At 37.9% G+C, this 22,389-nt stretch overlaps 1 protein-coding gene across 3 annotated transcripts in view; it reads left to right on the top strand.

Annotated features, from left to right (window-relative positions):
- Cpq (carboxypeptidase Q) overlaps nt 1-22,389 on the top strand; it is a 454,961-nt gene that overhangs the window by 175,718 nt on the left and 256,854 nt on the right. For all 3 annotated transcript variants that reach the window (XM_059247593.1, XM_059247594.1, XM_059247595.1), the window contains exon 4: nt 9,003-9,210. In XM_059247593.1, the coding sequence (XP_059103576.1) occupies nt 9,003-9,210 (208 nt within the window). The remainder of the gene's footprint in view (nt 1-9,002; nt 9,211-22,389) is intronic.

Genomic DNA, 22,389 nt, shown 5'->3' with positions numbered 1-22,389 from the left:
AGACTAAAGATATATCAGGAACTGAGAGACACATACATAAAAAAGCAGTTAAAATAATATCAGCTGTATATGGATAACCCTAATATTCAGTTGTGACTGGTACCAAGAAAACAGTAGCTCTGATTCTTCATAGATGGCACACTGGTGGCCTGGCACTGCAGAAGGAATCAGCTACAAGCATATCATGTAACTCATGGCAGAAGAAAAGATCATTTCAGCAGACATTTTTTTCTGTTAATTTGCCACAGTTGCTCAAATACCTGTGTACTAGAATGTAAAGGCTTCCATTGTTACTGGAAGCACATGCTATCTCTCTACCATCTTCTAGGCTCCTTACCAGTTGTGACACAGGCACATACTTTCAAGAATTTAATTCAGCTTATTGGTTATGCTACCATTTGCTTCAACAGAATGACTGTGGGGTTTTGAAGACCCAAATTAATGATAATTATGTTTCTGTCTCTGTAAATTCATTATTAGTTCTTTATCATGTGTATAGTGTGTACAGTTCTTATATTTCACTATTTCCCCTTAATGTTCTTTCATCTGCATGGTTAATGGTTTTTAGTTGTTTCAGGACACAGAATTCTTTCATTCCACTGCTACCTGGTATGTGATTCCTCTGTTTCATTTCTTCTAGATTTTCACATTTATACATGGAGATACAACAAACATCTTGTTGCATCTTTCTTTTTCTACCAAAGTGCCAAGGAATCTCTTGGCAAAATAACCAATATTTTTATAAGGTTTGCTATATATTGAGGGATCTCTATATAGACAGAGCAGACTGTGGAGACTGAGTCATGCCACCTGAGAGCATGCTAGCTGAGGTTTGGTTTATCTGAAGTCATCTGAAGCTTTCTCTTTCAGATTTTGATCTGTCCATGTCCTCAGTTAACTCACTAGGTCAAGCCACCCTGGGAAAGACAATGTGTATATTTAGTGTTCTGATTGCAGCAGTAGTGTCTTCACAAAACACCTCCATGGACATGCCTGAATGTTGGACCAGAGCACTTTGTGGCCAGTCAAGTTGACACATAACTTTATCCACCACAGCAGCTTAGAAAAATAGGAGCTTAATACTTCACAGAAAATCATGGTAGGTGACTGATTTGTTATATTGTGAGAAGCTCAGGCTCATTCTCTCTGTTTTTCCATCTATACCCTCAAACTTGTGCTGGCTGACATGTGGACACAGACAGCTATTGGTCCTTCAGGCTTCTACTCTTATCTAAGTAAGAAAAGAAAGGAATTGTCTCAGTCACTGTTCTGTTGCTGTGAAGAGACACCATGACCAAGGCAGCCATTATAAAGGAAGGCATTTAGTTAGGGGCTTGCTTAGCATTTCAGAGGTTTAGTCCATTATTATCATGGCAGAGAGGATGGCGCCTTGCAGGCAGATGCTCGAGCAATATCTGAGAACTACATCCTGATCCACAAGCAGAGAGAAGGGAGACTGGGCCTGATGTGGGCTTTTGAAACCTCAAAGTCAATGACACACTTCTTCTAACAAGGCCACACCCCCTAATTTTTGTAATCCTTTCAAACAGTTCCAATCCCTGGTAACCAAGCATTCAACTGTATGAGTGTATGGGAGCCTTTCTTATTCAAACCACCACAGAAGGACAGAGCTCCATCTCTGAACCTTTGCCTTGATATTTGTGTAGGAATATGTTCTCTCTTTACTTCTGCCAGAATCTTACTGTGAATACCATATCACAGGACTAACTCCTGCAAGAGGTCCACGTGAGGAATCTGGAAATGGGCTCAGAGCTTTTCAACTTTTGTAGAGGAAAGCACTTACGAATGGCTGGAGGACATATGCTAGAGTTATTCCTCCCACTTGCTAAGTAGAATCCAGGTATTGATTCATAAAGTATTTAAAAAACAAAACAAAACTTTCTTTGCAATAAGTTTTGATTAGCTATGTAGGTCTCAGTCTTTCTGTGTGCTGTTTTGTTATCATGTGCTGGTTGGTTTGTTTTCTTCAAGGCTGGGACTTGAATTCTGAGCCTTGCGTTTACCAGGTAAATGTTCTATCATTCAACTATATTCTCAGCCTATATTTTTGATTCTTTGAAAAATGAAATTTTAGGGCTGGAGAAATAGCTTAGCAAATAAGAGCACTGGCTGTTCTTGAAAAGGACCCAGATTAAATTCCCAGCACCTACATAGTGGCTCACTCCAGTTCTAGTAGATCTGATACCTTCTTCTGGCTTCTACAGGCATCAGACACACACATGGTGCACACACACACACACACACACACACACACACACACACACACAGGCAAAACACATGTAAAATAAATATATCTAAAAAAAATTTAATGGGATTTTATTTTATTTTGAAGGTGTATCTGGAAACGATTGTTTGTTTGTGTCCGTGTGTGTATATATGTTTGTGAATGACCAAGGTTGATGTCAGGTGTGGGCCTCATACTGCTATTTATCTTATTTTGTGAGACAGGATCTCCTATTAAATCTAGAGCTAGAAGGATAGATTGGCTACCCAGCAAGTCCAAGGATCCTCCTGTCAGTGCGTTCCCAGCACTGGATTACAAGTGTGCTTTGCTGCATCTGGCTTTTTTATATGGGTTCTGGGGTCAAACTAAAGGTTCTATACTTGCACACAGCATTTTAAAAACTAAGCCATTCTTTAGACCCATCTTTTTTAGAATTTTATTTAAATTCATTTCAAGTATTTCATCCTTGCTTACATTTTACATTTTAAAGATCTGTGATTATATTAATATGTGTTGTATAGTTTATTTTTTTCCTTTTTGGACATTTTACAGCGTTTTTAAATAACTTTTATCTGTAATCCATATTTATTAGTAATAGGTTTTGATGATTTGTCTTTTTATTTAAAAATCTTATAAAGTATTGTCATTTTACTAAAAGCACTTTATTGAAATTTTTGGATATTTTTATTATCAAATACATTCAGCATGAATATATTTGTTGAACACAAAGATATCATCAATCATCTATAAAAACTTAAAGTATGGTTGATCCTATAAATTCTTGCTTTATAGAAAGAAGAATTAGACATGGCCTTGACTTTTGATAAGCACATACTAGTGATGCTGTTTAAGGCGCGTGGCTACAGTACAATCCAGGAAGGGATGTAGAGGAAGGGCATCTCCAATGCTACCTAGCTGGTTGCAGAAGGTTTGTAGGAAGAGCCATCTGACTGAACCTGAAACAATATGTCCAACTATTATCACCTGGAGGGTCCATGCTGGAGAAGAAAAGGCACCTTCTGTTGAGTAAGAAGTCCGTGTGTGCCGTGGAGTAGAGTGGGACTTGTGGGGAATGGCAGGTGCTGAGGAAAGAATGAAATCATGGTCACATTTCAGAAGATGTTCCACAGCACAGCTTTGGATCTTCCTTTCTGATAGGGAGAGCAAGTGAGGAGGTCTCTACATAAGATAGATGGGAAATACTCTGTCTTGCATTGTTTTAGTAGACTGAACTGGGATGCCATGAGCTATACTACTGTATTAGTCCTTCTTACAAAAGGATAAATCAATATTTCACAAACCCATTTCTCTACCAGATGGAAGATGTGTGTGAGAGAAAAACTTTCCATGTCCAGTGGGGCTTAAGAAATGCTTAGTGAAGCAAGATTCCCAGTTCTGTTATTTTTCAGTGCCTATGAGAGACTAGTGTATGTACAAATCCCCCAGTAGGGAAATAGGCCCCAACTTAACCAGGTGTCTTCTCTCTTCACCTGATAAGCTTTCTTAGGGTCATACCCAGTAGATTATGCATTGAAAACAGAGCTCTGGTGTTTCCTTTGTAAGTGCTTAATTGATGCTTTCTTTTATATTTATTTTCCTCAAGTCTCTCTCTTTCTCTCTCTTTCTGCAAGCATATAAAATGTGAGTGTGTATGTATACATTAACCTGTGGGAGTGTAGGTGCATATGTGCTATGACTTGCATGTGCATGTCAGAGTTGTTCTTCTCTTTCCATCTTGTTTGTGGGCTGTTAGCTTCTGGAGATTCTCCTGTCTCTGCCTCCCATAGGAGAATTGGAATTGCGAACACATACTTCTATGTCAGGCTTTGTACGGGTTCTGGGGATTTGAATTAAGGTCTTTATGTTTGGATAGGTAAAGCTTTACTCATTGAGTTATCTCCCCAGCTCCATTCAGTTTTTATTTTAAATTTAATGAATAATGAGTGTTAAAATTTTCAAATGTCTTCACTTGATGTTAGCCAAAAAACCAAGAAGTACCACATGCTATGAGTTATAAGGTCAATTCTGTTGTGGTAAGAAGACATGGGCCCTTAGGATAATTTACAATGGAAATTTAGGCTGTTACTAAATGAAATGGCAGTGGTCCGAGTTAACCATTATCTGTCTGTCCATCACCAGCCTATCTACCATCAATCATCTATCAATCAATCAATCTATCTATCATCTATCATCTGCCTATCTATCATTACCTATCTATCTCTCTATTGTCTATCATTGATCTACCCATGGTCTTGCTATTTAACACAAATAGGGCTGCTGCCTGACTTCCTAGTCCCCTCCCTGGGATTACAGGCCTGTATTAATACACCCAGTTAACTGATATTGAGGTGCCCTTCAGTCTAATTAATTAGTTACAGGGTTTTTCTGTTAGAGCTGACACAGAAAACACTGGATAGTTGATCACACAGGACATTTGGCTAAGGTTATAGTTGACACCAGCCAAATGATTTTGATGTCTCTTATATCTTTATCACTTTCATCATCATTATTAAATAAACCACATACATTGATAATGTATTATTCTAAGTCTTCATTTTGATTAATACAGCGACAGATATGTTATATTAGAAGAAAAATGAGAGGGGAACCAAATTAATTTGATGAAACAAGTATAAATAAACAAAACTGTATGAGAAACAAAGTCAAATGGAAAACATGTTTTGTGATGTTGAGTTTGAGTTACATATTACATTAAAAATTAATATTTATGTCAGACTTTTTAAATGTCAAAATGTGAAGTGTAAAATTTTGGCTATTTAAAAATTTTCTTCTTTGGTTTCACAGGGAGCTACTTCATGCTGTCCTCGAATCTTCTCTGTATTTTTGTATTTTAGAGAAAGAAGCTAGAAGTTGTTCCTATGTGCTATGGATATTAAAACTCAGAGTTGCTTTTTCCTCTTAGCATTCTGACCATCTTCCTTCTTTTCACACTCTGGCCATATTGGCTGCCTTGTTCTGTTTGGGAAGACAATTGTCTCTGAACCTCTGCTTGTAAACTGTCTCCTCACTGGGGTCTGTAAAGCTTAAGATACTGATCATGTCTATTGGGAACACACCCCAATGCAGCTCTTTTCCTTGTGGAATAGATTTAGGAATCTGACTTTTTCTGCCCTTTCAATTGAACTGCAGAAGCTGAGAATAAAAAGTGGCCCCCACCCCCACCCCACTTCTCTCCTGGGCAGGTCTTTTGTTCTTAACTCAGGAGAGAGAGAGACTGTTTTGGTTATTCCCTTTGTGAAATTACATGGTTGAAACTTTTGTGCTTTTGTGTAGTTAATGACAGTATAAAAGTCTTAAATGAAATTACTTTTACTATTGTTAATGACAGTTTAAAAGTCTGAGATGAATTTACTTTTAAGGTGCTAGATCTAAAAAGAAAAAAAAATACAATAAAGCCAATTGTAATTATTCCAAGAGAGTTACTTTTAAATTGCTTTTTAAACCAAACAAGACCTTCTGCTAAACAGAGTAAGTATTTCTTTAATAGCATCTCTAATAAACACATTTTTAGAAGTTCAGACACAAGAGCCTGCAGCTTCAAAAGCTCAGTCTGCATGCCATTCTCATGATCAGATCCTTTCTTCAGAAACAGTCCCAAGCTCCAAGTGCTCTGAATGTATTAGTCTATGTGTTATTTGCACCTATAAAACTCAACATTTTCCTCCTGGAGACAAGTCCATCCTCCTATCATGTACTTTCCATATCAGCAGGCAACTGCTCTCTGGGACTGCTGTGAGCCCTGTACATTCAAAATCTTCATCAATGTAAAGAGCTGGTGTCTTTAGAAAGAGCTAGTCAGAGTGATTAGCTTTAAAGACATTAAATGTATGTGTGGAAATTAGGTGGGAAATTTCAAACTTACTTGCTTAAACATGGCATGTGTTTTATGGAGCTATGTGGAAACTATTCAGGTGTCTTCAAATTATATCACTTTTGTAAGATGCACAAGAAATTTAATGAGATTTGGGGGCCTGATTGCAGCTTTCAAATTTCATTTTTATATGTTTATTTTAAGTTCTGTGTATATTATCATAAATCTTATAAACTAGGTATACAGAAACATAATTTTTCAATGAGAAAAATACTAAGATTCTGTCCTTGAAAATCTGGAACTTATGGCTTGATTTTTATAAATGGATGTTTTACTTGCATATAATCCAAAAGTTATGAAATCTATCTCCAGCTTGCTTAATGCTGTCATTTTGATATGTTCACAGGGTTGTGCAGCCACTGTCACTAATTTTATAACATTTTCATTATCACCCCAAAGAAACTTTGTACCCGCTAGTATTTACTCACATTGTCCTCTTATCCACCATGTATAAACAAACTACATTGTATTTTCTACCTTCATAGACATGTTTGCTCTGGACATGTCATATAAGTAGAATCTTACAACATGTGTTTATTTGGATCTTCTCTCACTTAGGATAATGTTTCCAAAGTTTATCTTTGTTGCAACATGTACTAAAATATCATTTTAAATGGTTGGATAATATTCCACAGTGTGGATATACCACATATTATTTACCCATGGATATTAGGTATATCTACCAAGTGCTTTTTGACTGTTAAGAATAATGATTCTATATGCTGTATAAAAAATCTATATTTAATACAAAGTAAAGTCCAGATTATGGTTAAAACCTAAATGAAAAGCAAAGAAGAATGCTGCTGTGAAAATTTTGAGTGGATGGGTTTTTTGGTTCACTTGTCACTGAGTCATATCGTGTATTAGTGTTTTTCTTGGCACTGGGACAAAATAACTGACCAAAGCAACTTCAGGGAAGGCATGCTGGAACTCATGGAGACAAGAGCTTATAGGAGGAAGTTCCTCATTTGTCTGCCAGATCAGGAAGCAGTGAGATTGGACTTGAACCTAACGTGGGTATCACCTCCAAGGACTATCCACAGTGATCCACTCAGCTGTATAACCACAGTCCCAAAGTTTCCACAACCTCCTGCAATAGCACCACAAGCTGGGGCCCAAGTTTTCAAACCCATGGGCAGCTGTGGATACTTCACAGATGCTAAGTACATGCCTAGTTTTTGAGGAACTGTAAATTGTTTCCCAAAATAGGTTGCCATTTACCTCCCTGCCACAGCAGTGAGTATCCCATCTTCCCCACATCCTCCTCAGGACTAGTTTCCATCTGTCTTTTCCCTCAAAGCTCCTGCTTTAGTGAGTGTAAGGTAGCATTACCTCATGGTTATGAATTGCATTCCCCTGTTGACAAAGGATGTGTACTAATTTTTCCATATTCTTACTACTCATTGTTCTACCTTCTTTGGAAAAGTATCTATTGAGTCTTGCTCTTCCATTGGATTTTATTTTCATTGTGGAGTTTTTGGAACATTGTATATGTGTTAAACACTGTTTGATTTTAGCATCTTGATCATACTAATTTTCTGAGTTATTCAGAGTTTCAGTCACCATTACAGATACCTGAGATGGGTTTTAAAAAGAAAATAATTATTTTGGCTCCTATTTTATGGTTTTAGTCCAAGATTGGCTGTAACCATTGCTTTATGGTGAAGCTATATCAGATTTATTATGATGGAGGATGGAGGAGCACATGACAAAGGCTTTCAGTATATGGCTGCCATGACACAGAGAATGTCTGTGGAAAAGGGCTTACTTCTCTTTAATCTTATATGGGCCCCAGCTTTTGTGTGATACTGTTTGCATTCAGATCTCACACTCAGAAGTGCCCCTTATTAACCTTTTAGGTATCTCTTCTAGCAAGTTGAAAACTTACTATCATAGAGACTGAGGATATGTCTTAGGGGGTCAAAGTGCTTGCCCTGAGAGTATAAGGATCAGAGCTTGGATTCCCAGGACCCATATAAAAGCTGGGTAAATGCAGCCTGCCTGCCTGTTATCCTAGAACCTCAGGAGGCAGAAACAGGTGACCTTCAGGTGTATGCTAGCTAGATTAGATGAATCAGCAAGTTTTGCATTCTTCATCAAGAGATCTTGACTCAGTAAAAAGGCAAAGAACACTAGATAAAAATACCTAATATCAACTTCTGACCTCCATATGTACATATACATGCACATGTACAGTTGTATACCCACATCCATGTGTGCCCACACATATGTGGATCCACAAATGCAGACATGAATACATACAGATGAACCATCACAGATAATTGTCTCCTTTAGTGCCATAAATATAATACATTTCCTCTTCTTCTGACAAAATAATCAGTATTTCTTCATAGTAACACAAATATTTTTTGGTTGTTTCACTGTTTTTTCAATGTAACTTTCTACAGCATCACATGGTTGTATATTCTGTTCTTTGTGTTTGTATGGATGGGGTGGCCGTGCTAGGAAGTAACTATAGAGCTGAGAGAATCTGAACCGGTTTCCTGTCACAAATGTGAATCTTGTCTATAACCTTGATGGGTTTCAAAGGCTCCCTTATCTTCTCTAGATGTGTTCATTTTTTTTTTTGGTTACTCTTGGTTATGACAGTATTGTCACTATCCTGAAGAGATTATGCCAATTTGCCACATTAGAATTATCCAAACTACAAAAAAAAATGTAACCTTTTAAATGGCATAATTATTAAACTTAGATTTATGCAGTTTTATCAAAATTAAAAGTTATATTCATATAAAAATCAAATGTTTCTACTCTACACATGCATCAGTAAAAGTCTGGGTCAATATATAAGGTCTTTGGATAAGTTTTCACTTTTAAGGTAATCTGGTGGTGCATTTTCTCAAGTCCTCACACAGGTATTCAGGAATATCAAGATGGTGTGCCCAAGATTCCAACAGCCTGTATCACAGTGGAAGATGCAGAAATGATGTCACGAATGGCTTCTCGTGGAAACAAAATTGTCATTCATCTGGAGATGGGAGCAAAGACCTACCCAGATACTGATTCCTTCAACACTGTAGCGGAGATCACCGGCAGCAAGTATCCAGAGCAAGTGAGTGAAGGAGGAGGACATGGTTTCTAGCAGAGGACATTCTGGTCAGGCGGCCATTTTTAGAATAGTTAGAAGGAGAGAACATGAATCTGTTGAGATGGTCCTCATAGACTCATTAAAACCTGAAGCTTCATATATTTTCCCCCATTAAAATGTTCACCACACTAATGAATGGAAGACAAATTCAAGGGCACAATAGGACCCATAGTGTGGAAAGTCAATCTGAACAGAAGAGAAATTTGTGTGTATCCCTTTAGAGCTAGAAATCATGCCAACAATTGACACTCTGTTAATTTTATGAATATTTTAAAAATCATTTCAAAGTACAATAATATAGAATCTAGTTTCTTCATTATGAATCAAGGAAACTAACTTATATAGAAACCCACTTGTCTAGGTCTGCACACAGCCACAAAGTGTCTGGCAAAGGACTCAAGCTCAGAGAAATACAAATTCTAACCAAGCTTTAGTCTACAGTTCAAGTGAGGATTCCAGATTTCATAAGTATATTTCAAATGATTTTAGAAGCAGATCTATGCTAGTCAAATGCTAAATAATGGGCTATTTAGTTTCTGGGCTTTAGAGAACTTACCTCCAAAGAAACTGGCATGTCACTGGCATCTTTATAAAGACGTGTCGCTAGCAGAATTAGTGTGTGAATTAGATGAGATGGTGTCCACCAGATAGCTTGCATGTGTTGGGCTCATCATAGACACCCACTGAATTTACATTTACTTAATATAATACAAAATATGCAAAAATGTTTTATAGACATTCCGGTATAAATCTTTATTAGTAGCAACTATAATTCTGAAAATGCAACTTAAGTTATTCAGAATTTCAGATTTGTATTCTTGTGACAGTGTCAGTGAGGTGAAGGAAAAGGTTTTGCCTGGTGATAGAGAATTGAGATTCCTGCACAGGTCTGAATGTTGCATGTCTGTGCTCCAGTAAAGACTCCTTTAAGGTTAGGACCCTTTCTTTGCTTCTCAGATTCCAGAACCTGGGCATCATTATTTATGGTGTAATAACAAAAGCAAGATCTCACCACCACAGAGTCAGTTAGCCATAGAGAAACTGATTTTAAATGTTGAGAAAAGAGTCCTTTTGGGAAGCTGGTCAAAGCAGAATAGCCAAGAGCCTGTATCCCAACTAAGAGTCATCAAGTCCCTTACAGTCTAATCTTCACTGGGGTTGTATTAGCAGCAGAATCTGAATCTCTGGGTCGCAGGGGGAGTGCATTATGGGATTCTTCTGTAGCAGCCATGGTATGACAGGCTCTGAGGCAGTGAGTTCTTGGGAGCCAGAAGCTGAGATAGATCTGGCTCTGGCAGCTCCCAGGAGGTCATGGGTAGTTTCTAGCTGGGACAGCCAGAGCCTCTTTATGTAAGTAATAAATTATCAATTTAAGTGTGTAGTTGAGTGAACTTTGAAAACATATGCAGTAACCATTACTCCAACCATGGCAGAGACTGTTTTTATCACACAATGGGCCTTCTTTGTAGTCTATTTCTTTATCTCTCTTCCTACTGGCAAGAAATGCTCTTCTACTTCCAATCATGAGGCGTGGAGGAAGCTCTGAGTAATGAAGTCCTGAGTGAATGTTATTGACATTGCCATGTCAGGGACCGTAGCCTCAGACCCATGGGAGTGGCAAAACCCTTTCTGTAACCAAAGGTAGAACTTTCTGTCCCATAAGCCCAATTATACCTTGTGGTCACTTCTCAAGTTACTACACAGAGGCTTATATTAATTGTAAATGTTTGGCCAATGGCTCAGGCTTATTACTAACTAGCTCTTACATTTAAATTAACCCATTTCTATTAATCTATGCATCATCACATGGCCCATGGCTTACCAGTCCTTTGACATCCTGCACCTTGGGCAGTTGGCTTGCATCTGCCCCGACTTCGCCCTTCTTCATCTCCATCTTTAGTTTGATTGTACTGCCTAATTTTATTCCACCTCACCATTGGCAAAACAACTTTATTATCAACCAATGAGAGCAACACATATTTACAGCATACAGAAAGACAATCCCTCAGTATTTTCCCTTTTCTGTCTAATCAAAAAGGAAGGTTTTAATTATAAAATTCTTGGAAAATATATACTTCCAAAATTATTTTCTTTCTTTTCTCACTGACTCCACTTAGGTAAACCTGGTCAGAGATTTTCAGTATGTTTTGATGTCTTTAACAAGAAACATCAATAACTAGAAATTACTTTGATACTGAGCCTTGAAAGAAATTTTAAAGCTATGAGTTACAAAACACTGAGGTGCTTGCTTAGAGAAAATAAAAATAGACATATAGAGAAAATAATGTTATACTCATGTGTTAAATCTCTTACTATATATAGTAACATATAAACATTCTGGGAAGGGGAGTATAATTTATCATTTGGGGATGTACAGAGTTACCATATTTGTCTATTTTCTTTGTATAGATCATTATATTTACCTTTTATATTTTTCCAAAATTTAGTTTTGTATCTTTTTGCTTGTAGTTAATGTGAATCATATCAGTTCTCATGTTATTTAAATATAGAACAAATTTGTATAATTATAAATAAATATCTTCATATACAAAAAAAAAAAAAAAAAAAAAAAAGGAAGGTTTTAACTTCAGCATAGTAAAATTACATATAACAAAACAGTTACCAAGCAAGAATTACAGTTACGGTATCTAGTATATTTGTGTTTGACAAAAATCAGAGAAAAACTTAATTATCTTATCTTGGTGAGTTTAAAGTTTTATATCTAGTTTACATTTTATCATAACTAATGGAAATTATAATTATAACTATCTAGTCTTCAACTCTGTCAAAGACTCCAGAAGGATGTAATGTTGCCTAATGACAGTGACATCAGGCTGTCTGGATAGTCACCCAAAGTTTTTCTGTAAAATGGTGGGGCATCCAACTTTGGCTTATAGACCTAGAATATTTGACAGACTTTTTTCAGAAGCAGGCAATTTTGAAGGACTGTCATACCCTGTTTTGGCAAAGTTCAGCAGTCGCTTTTCTTCATGTCCTGCTTGTCCAGATTGGACCACATACTTACTGTTAGCAGACAAGGCAAGGGCAGTTTCTTGCCCAATAGGCCAGTTTTGCCAAAAAGAAAACAAACTCCTTATGGAGTGTCTTCAGTGTCCATCATCCTCTTAAGAGTAAATTGGTACTGCCAGGAGCAGACATGCCTCACTGTCATGAAAAGCCTTATATTATTAAAACATTTTAAATGCCATATTCTGTAGGTCTTTGAAGTGTTTGAAGATTACTTATCTAATTGAAATATATCTTTATATACCTAGAAAACCTAACTAACATAAGTTTGACTATTATAGATGACTAACTATTAATCTGTATTTTTAATTATATATTACATTTTTAAATGAGCTACATAAACACAATGCCTTAAACAAGAGTAGAAATATACATACAGTATAACAAAATTGACTTTAAATTTGTATCAATAAACCAAAATCTATACCAATGTAAAATATTTTGAGGTTAACAGTTGTTTTTTTGGATTAAAGTAGATTCAATAATCTACCCATTTTTCTATCACAATAATCTATTCTTTTTCCCATCATTTCCATGTCATATCCACCTTTCTTCTTTAGAAAGAGATTGACTATGATCAATAACAATTTATAACCAATCCCCTAAACAAAGACAAACATCCATAATCTATTTTTTGGGATCATGAACATAGTTCTCTAGACTACTTCCTGTTGGTTGGTGGGCACTGGTAATCTTTTTGGGACCCTGAGAAAATTTAAGATAATTTTTAAGTCTTGGCTGTAGTATTTTGTGAGGCTGGATCATCTTAGCCAGTGGCCTTGAAGCTGTTCTGGATGCTGGATCATTTGGGCTGTTGCTTTCATTGGTGCCTGGTCCCCTTGCTCTGAAAATATATAAACTTTTAAAGGTAACATACATCTCTGTATTAATACAAATATAAACTGTGCATTGTACATAAGACAGTAAATGATAATTTTTTTATGTCTGAGCAGGTAAAATATACTTTATGTGTCTTGAAGTTACTTTAGGTTTATTTTCTCATGTCTGTAGTCAGGATTTCAGGGGGTCTTCCTCAATCAAACTTGATTTTCTTTAACCCAGAATGAATCCATAGCCTTTCATTTCCTGTGGAAATAAAAACATAACCTCTACTTCAAAGTGACATACTTTTTGACTTAAATTTTGGAATCAAGATATTTTTAAAATATATAGGTTTGTTTAATTCAGAACCTTTTTTTTTTTTTTTTTTTTGGTTTTTCAAGACAGAGTTTCTCCATGTCCTGGATCTCACTCTGAAAACCAGGTGACTTTGAACTCATAAAGATCTGCCTGACTCTGCCTCCCAAGTGCTGAGATTAAAGGCGTGCACCATTAAAGCCCGATACTAATTCAGTACCTTTTATAATAAAATGTCTCTCAGCAGTTAGCTCATTAACAGTCAAAATATCCAAAGCAAACACAACATACATAATCCAGACTCTCTGTTAATTTTCCATCCTCACATGGCTCATTTCCTTTATATTACTTTACTCCCTTTTCTAAGGACTTTTATTTTATTATTTTAAAACTATATTTTTAATCTAAGGTTTTATATATTTTTTCTCTTCTCTCTTTCAAGCCTATGCACATCTTTTAAACATATTGTGACTTGTTTAGAGGACTTTTTGTCTGAATCTGTCCTTATTGTGTATCTCTAACCCCTTTTGTCTGTATGACCAGAAACCCTAAATCCACCATGCAGCGTGCTTGTACTGTGGCTTGTATAAGACTGCGGGAACCCATCATACTGTAGCTCAAGCCCACATGCCACAGCATCCCTGTACCATGGCCTGCATGAAAGACACAACTAGGAAGCTGTTATTGGCTCCATTTTTGTGTTCTAGAACCCTTTTTTTTAAAGTTTTCTCAAGCTCTATGTGGATGTATGTGCAGCACATTGGAACACCATATGTAACCAGACACAGATCTTTCTGTCCCATATTCCTGATTATACCTGCTGGTCACTTCCCAAATTACTACACAGATGCTTATATTAATTATAATGTTTGGCCAATGGCTCAGGCTTATTACTAACTAGCTCTTACATTTAAATTAACCCATTTCTATTAACCTATGCATTGCCACATGGCCCATGGCTTACTGGTCCTTTGGCATACTGCTCCTTGGGCAGCTGACTTGCATCTGCCCCAACCCTGCCCTTCTTCATCTCTATCTTTAGTATGATTGTACTGCCTAACCTCATTCTGCATCACCATTGCCCAAACAGCTTTATTATCAACCAATGAGAGCAACACATATTCACAGCATATAGAAAGGCAATCAATCCCTCAGCACCCATCCCTACCTGGTGATGCTCAGGAGAATGACAAAGCCTTCCTCTGATCCATGTGAAGATGTTAATAGCATGTGCAGAAAATGTCCATGATATCTGTCTTCTCTTAGATATTTATGACCTGCTTCCTTACAGAGACTGCTCCCACTAAGATTAGCTAAACCTGTCTCCTTGCTCCAGCTGTTTACCATAAACCCTTCTTCCTTGTTTATCTGTATGTAATAACCCACCTCTTTGTTCAACTGTATGCAGCAACCCCACCTCCCTGTTCAACTCTATATAATAATCATAAGGAGCTTCCAGGATGCTTCATTTCCTCCATCAGAGAGCCTGATCCAACTGATCCCAGCTTTTCTGCATGTCTAAGTGTTTGTCCTTCCTCCATCTCCTCACCACCCCAGTCAGATCCATCCTTGGACATGCCATGCCATGCTGGACATGATATCTAGCTACAGTTTTATGTCTTCTAGAATTTCACTTGCAAGTATACAATCTGCCTGACTTCTCTCACTCAACAAAATACTTTGGGGACTTACTCATGTTTCAGCTGTTTCTTCTTTTATATCACTGAGTAGTGCTTATATGGATATATAACAATATGGCTATCTACTCAGAAATTGGTGGATATGTACTGATTTCTAGATTTTGACTATTGTGAGTAGAGTTTCTATGAATATTCCTGACCTAGTCTTCCTGTAGACTTATGTTTTCATTTCATTGCTAGGTGGTCTGAGTGTTAAGCACACTAGACTCCATCAATGTGCTCTACTCTCTACATTTATGTTTTCCAGATGGGTAGATGGGTTTTTTTCAGAATCTCTCAGGACTAAGCCTGGGAAGATGGGTCACTGGGTTAAAGTGCTTGCGGTACATACATGGCTGACAACCTGAGTTCAGATCCCCAGAACATGTTGAGCAAGCCAGATGCAGTTGCATGGATCTGTAAGTTCAACAACTCTAAGGTGAAATGGGGGGCTGAGAGGGAGAATCCATATATTTGCCAAGCAGCTAGCCTAGAGTAGAAAGAACAGCATCAGAAACAAGAGAAACACTGCCTCAGCAAGGTGGGGGGCAAGAGCCTGTCCCCAAATGTCACCCTCTGACCTCTACAGGTGTCGTGTGTGTGTGTGTGTGTGTGTGTGTGTGTGTGTGTGTGTGTGTGTTCTCAAAACTTAAGATAAAATGTCCATGTTTACCATAGCACTATCTTGAGTTGGTCATAAATACCTTATTAATGTACAAAATCAGTTAACAGAAGTTCCCCAATAAAATCACCAACAAAAAAGTAACAGCATATCATCCACAGAAGAAATATATCTTTCTTATATTTCTTTAGTAGAATTTAGTCTTTATGACTACATTTTGGGAAAAATGTTCCTTATAACTTGCCTGGTACCACTTTGAAGGCCAACACGTCAGTCCAAATTAGATTGGTTAAATTTATTAATGAGCCTGGGTAAACCCTAACCTCTTATCCATGTCTCCTCAAAAGCATCCTCTGGTAGCTCCCCTCATCCCAGTAGGCTGTGTCACTGTTAAGGAGCTATTTTTCACTAAAGCTTGCAAGTACCTAAAGTTGCCACTGTATTTTATTTATTTACTTTTCTTTTTATTTAAATCCTATCCTAAGGCTGATCACACAGTAGCTTCTCAACGTATATTTGTTTTAATTCAAATTAAGAGAGTAAGTAAAGTAGGAAAAAGTTGCAAGGATTTTCTTAATTTTCAATTAAATCTAGAAAACGACTGTCTGTTCAGAACACTGTGATTGTCTTGGTTTATCTGAACTCCATAGTGTGTGGGACATCCTTGGATGTAGCTCAACATGTTCAAGCCTGAACACATCGACTCCCCGTCCTTCATTCCTTGCCCTAGTTTCTTGTGTCTGTTGAATGAACTATATCCACCTTTCAGCACAGGTATAAGCCTTTCCACTGCTTTTCCCTTTTAAAAAGGGCATTTGATTTTTAATTATATGGGTGTGTGTGTGTGTGTGTGTGTGTGTGTGTGTGTGTGTGTGTGTGCAGGTATGTGAAATGGATGTGGGTGCCTTTGGAGGCAAGGAGAGGGTGTCTGATACCTTGGAGCTGGAGTTAATAAGCAGTTGCGAATTTCTCAGTGCTGAGAACCAAATTCAGGTCCTGTACAAAAACAGTGTGGGCTCTTAACCACCGACCCATCTTTCCCAACCTTAGGCTACTTTCCAGTCCCTCCTCTTTACCAAAGCTTTATAGTCAGGCACAGCATTCCATTCAATCTACATTCAGTGTATTTTAACTATGTTGACATAGCCTCTTCCCACCTTTCCTTTGCACTTTCACTGTCCTCTTCCAGACCCTTACCCATTTCTTTCCTGACTTCTTCCAGCCTCTACCAACCTCCTTTTCTTTTCACTGAAGCTCAAAGCTGCGTGTAATTGACAATGATCACAAACATAGTGTTTATTGCTCTTAGGCATATCTCTCCTACTCCTTATTAGACAAAAGTTGTGATGAAGGCAAATGCTACAGGGCATGATCAGAAGTATTTGAAATGCAGATGCCAAGAAATGGAGAATGAAGGAAATGTTAGAAGACATAATTAGGCTTACTTAGAACTGTCCCTTCATAGCCCAGTGAAGAAAGTCTGCTCCTCTAAATTCTGGCAAACCTTTCTAAAATCATCCCACTTCTTATCTCATTATTGTTAGTGCTGACAGTGACACAAATATTGGTTTTGATAGTTTAGGTTGGCTAAATTTTCTCTGGCATATGCTTGCTGCATTGCAGCATAGCACAGTAAAGTATAGTTGTACTAAATAATTCTAAGGAAATGGTTGTAGAAATCTCAATCAGACAAGAGAGTATCTGGAAACTACTGTTATCCTGTTTTCAGGTTGGACCTGCAGGATGACTTGAGGGTAGGCCATGGGGAAGAAGGTGGGCTCATAAGAATTAGCTAATAGACAGTTTTCAGCAATAGCACCCACCTACCCACCAACCCCCTGCATTTCAATGTGTGTGCATAGAACCTTTGTAAAACTAAGTAGTTTGCATATAATCATTTTGTTTATTGCAAAAGTCATGGATAAAGTGTACTAATTTCACTTCTGCCAAAGTGTGTGTGTGTGTGTGTGTGTGTGTGTGTGTGTGTGTAATTGATGTAACAAGACATTTCAGAACTCTGTTGCACAATTCATCCATAAACCCAAGAGGGATTACCACAGAATTTTCTAAATGCCAATAATATAAATGTATTTTATTGGACATATATGTAAAATTAGCAGAATAGGGGTCTGATACAAGTCCGACCCACTGAGGCACATTTTAGCTGATTGAAGCACAAAATTCTATCTCTACTCTTATTTTGTCATAAACTGACATCTGTATGATATGGACATGTTACTTGATTCAACAAACCTTGGAGGAGGTATATTTCACTAGAAAAACAGTCCTCTGGAAGTTATGAGAGTAGCCTCTGAATATCTTCATTATCAACAGAATACTATGTGCATTTGTCTGGTTTCCATCACTGAAATAATTAACTCATAAGGAGAAAAGGTATGCTTTGAAGCTCCCAAGTGGGCAGACCCATCGCTTTGAGTCTCTGGTTAGAATGCTAAATGTTAACAATGGGGAGACTGTGGTAGATCAGAAAGCTTACTGTAGCACGAATTCTAATTGGTCTTAATGATAAAAACCTGGAGTTAGATATGGGGTAAATGCTGAAAGATCAGTGAAGCAAAGCAGCCAGCCACTAGAGAGACTTCTTATCTCTAGGAATCCCAGGCCAAAAAGGGGTAAGCTCCTGTCTCCTCCCATCTTATATTCCTCTCTCCACCTAGCCATATCAATTCCTGTCTCCACCTCTCTAGTGCTGGGGTTAAAGGAGTATGTTTCCCAAGTACTGGGATCAAAGGCATAAGATTCCAAGTGCGGGGATTAAAGGTGTGTACTACCACTGCCTGGCCTCTATGGTTAACTAATGGCTACCTCTGCACTCTGATCTCCAGGCAAGCTTTATTTGTTAGAGCACAAGCAAAAATATCACCACAACTTACTCCATCATTAAGAATGAAAGGAGAGAGAAGAAAGAGACTAGGCTCCCAAATTACATTTCACAGGCATGACCCCCTCTCTTTCCCCACTTTGACAATCTCCCTCCATAACACAACTCCCAAAGCTTCCACCACAACCCACCAGTGCCATCCTGGGAAGTCTTCACAGTCTTTGGGGGAACATTCAAGAACCAAATGTCATAGTATCTCTAAAGCTCTCTCTTGCATGACTGACTATAAGAGTCAGAGTGAGAATGAGAACACTGTGGTTTCTGAACTACAGTAGAAATGTTACTTCAACCCCCATTTGCTTATGAATTATTTTGTGTTTGAAAGTTCATAGGAAATATGTTGCCATCACAAGTAGAATTTATATCTGATTAGATTAAAGGGATTTTTACAATAAAAAAAGGCAGTGGTAGAAACAGAGAATGGGGGCTCAAATACTGAATCTATGCTTTCAAATGGCAGAGCTACACCAGTGTTACCCATCCAAAGGGACACCCAGACACATAATGAGGATACATCTCTAGGTTCAAGACGACACATTTCCTCCTACCTCTGAGTGATTCCATTATGTTTCGAATGCTTTAGTTAAAGGCTGTGCAAATCTGAAGAATGGGGGTTGAATCAGACTCTAGACTGTGCTGTCCTTACTGAGTCATCATACAGGGCAAATTATCACTCTTCTGTGATTTTTCTTTTGACATTTCTATCCTGTATCTCATATATATTCTCTTGTTGTCTGCCTGGTGTACCCACGATCGGAGTCACCTGAGTCACTTGCCAGTGTCTAATACATTTTTCTATGTATCCTCCCTCAGTCAATTGGAATGCCATTTGGGATATTCCTTGGCCTATTGGCTTGATAAATACATGGATGTGGTACTTCTTGATGCTCTCTTCCCTATGACCTTTTTTATATCCTTCACTCTCACCAGTCAGCAGGCAGGTGCCCCTGTAGAGTAGAAAGTCACATAGATAAAGTCACAATAGAGCTTATCAGCCATACCATTAAATTAATTAAAATAATCATTTATGAGTCTCTCATGTTTCCTCCTGGGGATGGACCATTTCTTTTGATCCCTGGAGATTTCCTAGGTCTTTTGAAGTTTAGTTAGGAAATGTAATCTTCAAAAAAGTTTAATATACTCAAGAATTCTTCTGAGGTAAAAATAAGGAAAAGTAAATTGCTTTAGATTATTTTGGAGGGGGTTGCAGAATTGATAGCATTCACATTAATTTTGATAAAGCATCAATGAGAGAGATGTTTTGTTTATTTTTTCAATTTTTGTAAATAGATTACTTTCTCATACAATCTATTCTTACTACCGTTTCCTCTCCTTCTACTCCTCCCAGTTCCTACCTACCTCCTCTGGATCAACTCCCTTTCTGTCTCTCATTAGAAAAGAACAATATTCTAAGAGATAACAACTAAATATGATAAAATAGAATATAATAAGATGAAGCAAAAATCATCACATCGAGACTCAACAAGGCAACTCAACAGAAGGAAAAGATCCCCAAGAGCAGGCACAAGAATCAGAGACCCTCTCATTCACACACTCAGGAGTCCCATAAAATTACAAAGCTGAAAGCTATAATATATACACAGAGAACCTGGTGCAGACCTGTATAGGCCCCATCATGCTGCTTCAGTCTTTATGAGTTCATGTGAGCCTTGCTTAGTTGATTCAGAGGATCTTATTCTCCTGGTGTCCTGCATCACCTCTGGCTCTTACATTCTTTCCACTTCCTCTTCTGCAGAGGTTCCCTGATCTCTGAGGGAAGGCATTTGATAGAGACATGTTATTTAGATTTTCATAATGTCTGTCTATTGGTCTATTTCTTTCCCATCTGCTGCCAGAGTAAGCTTCTCTGATCATGATTGAATAAGGCACTGATCTATGAGGATAGCAGAATATCATTAGGAATTTATTGATTTTTTTTTAAAGACCAATAGTGTTTGGTTTTACCTTAAGTCTCTGAGCTATCTAGTTTCTGGTTCTTGATCACCTAAACAGTGTTGGGTATGGGTTCTATCTTATGGGGTAGGCCTTAATTCAAATCAGACATTGGTTGGCTACTCCCACAAATTCTGTACCACCATTGTCCTAGCATGTATTGCAGGCAGGATAGATTATAGGTCAAAGGTTTTGTGGTTGTGTTGGTGTTCATGTTTTTCTTTTGGTGGCTTGCAGAGTACCTTGCCACACTAAAGACACTAGAACATAAGGGTGAAGGCTCCATGTAGGCATCAGCTTGTTTTCTCCATGTTCAATGAGTTATATGAGTATTGTCCTTGGCAATGGGGCCCTACTGTCAGTTTTCAGAGAGCAACCCATTCATTGTCTTGGCAGCAGCCGGGGTTGTTTGGGGGTTTCCATGGGACCCCTTGGCCAAAACTCAATTGAATACAACCCAGTCCTGTGACTGGAAGCCTTGTTTATTAACAAGAGATAACCAGTTGAGACTCCATATCCCCGTTATTATGAGACAAAATTAGAATCACCTTTATATATTTTAGGAAGTTTTAACTTCACTAGGTTTCCATATCATCCCTCAAATGCTCCTCAATTCCAGCTGTCTCTCCCCACATTGTTTTTGTACTTGTGTTTTCCTTATTGTCATAGGTTCAAAGAAAAATTTAATTTTCATATCCTGTATTATTTCAAATGTTATACAGTGTTCTGAATGCTATCAAGAAATTCAATATGAAAGTACCAGGTTTTTAACCGAATACTTTATTCTCTGTAGAGTAGGGCCAAGTTTCTCACAATCACCACTGTTGACTATTTAGATCAAACACTTCTTTCTTGTTGGGTTTCTCTGTGCATAGTTGGATGGTTAGCATCCTTAGACTCTCCCCTACTGGTTTTGCTCCTTTACCCAGCCTTATCTTATACCTTCTGAGCTCTTTAACAATAAAAAATGTCCCTGGACAATGTAAAATGTCCTCTGGTGAATAAAAATCACCCAAGATTGAGAATTATTGTTGTGGAATATAAGAAAGAAGCCAAGGGGGTAGTATAAGGCTTTATTTGGGGATTTTTTTTTTTTTTGCTTGTTTGCTTTTGTTTTTCTGTCACAAACAAGCTTAATAATCTTGAATCTGCACTGGTTAGTTTTAAGTCAGTTGACACATGTTATCTGAGTGAAGGAAATCTGAATGAAAAAAAGGCCTCCATAAGATCAGGCCTTTGACAATTTTCTTAATTAGTGACTGATGGAGGAAGGCCCAGCCCATTGTGGGTGGTGCCATCCCTGAGCTAGTGGTCCTGTGTTCTATAAGGGTAAGGGTCAAGGGAAAGAGAGCTTAGGAGAGCAGGAGATCCCAGCTGGATCAAGAACAGAGAAGGAGAACAAGGAATAAGAGACTATAATAAATGAAGACCACATGGGAATAAGAAGAAGCAAAATGCTAGAGAGGTTCCCCAGAAATCCACAAAGATACCTCCATAATAGACTACTGGCAATGGTCAAGAGAAAGCCCGAACTGACCTACTCTGGTGATAGGATGGCCAAACACCTTAACTGTCGTGCTAGAAATCTCCAATGACTGAGGGAAGCAGATGCAGAGATCCACAGCCAGGCCCCAGGTGGAGCTCCAGGAGTCCAATTGGTGAGAAAGAGGAGGGATTGTATGAGCGAGAATTGTTGAGACCAAGATTGGAAAAAGCACAGGGACAAATAGCCAAACTAATGGAAACACATGAACTATGAACCAATAGCTCAGGAGCCCCCAACTGGATCAGGCCCTCTGGATAAGTGAGACAGTTGATTAGCT

This window comes from Peromyscus eremicus, chromosome 20 (assembly GCF_949786415.1).
Source record: "Peromyscus eremicus chromosome 20, PerEre_H2_v1, whole genome shotgun sequence".
NCBI lineage: Eukaryota > Metazoa > Chordata > Mammalia > Rodentia > Cricetidae > Peromyscus > Peromyscus eremicus.
This window is presented reverse-complemented; position numbering and strand designations above follow the sequence as displayed.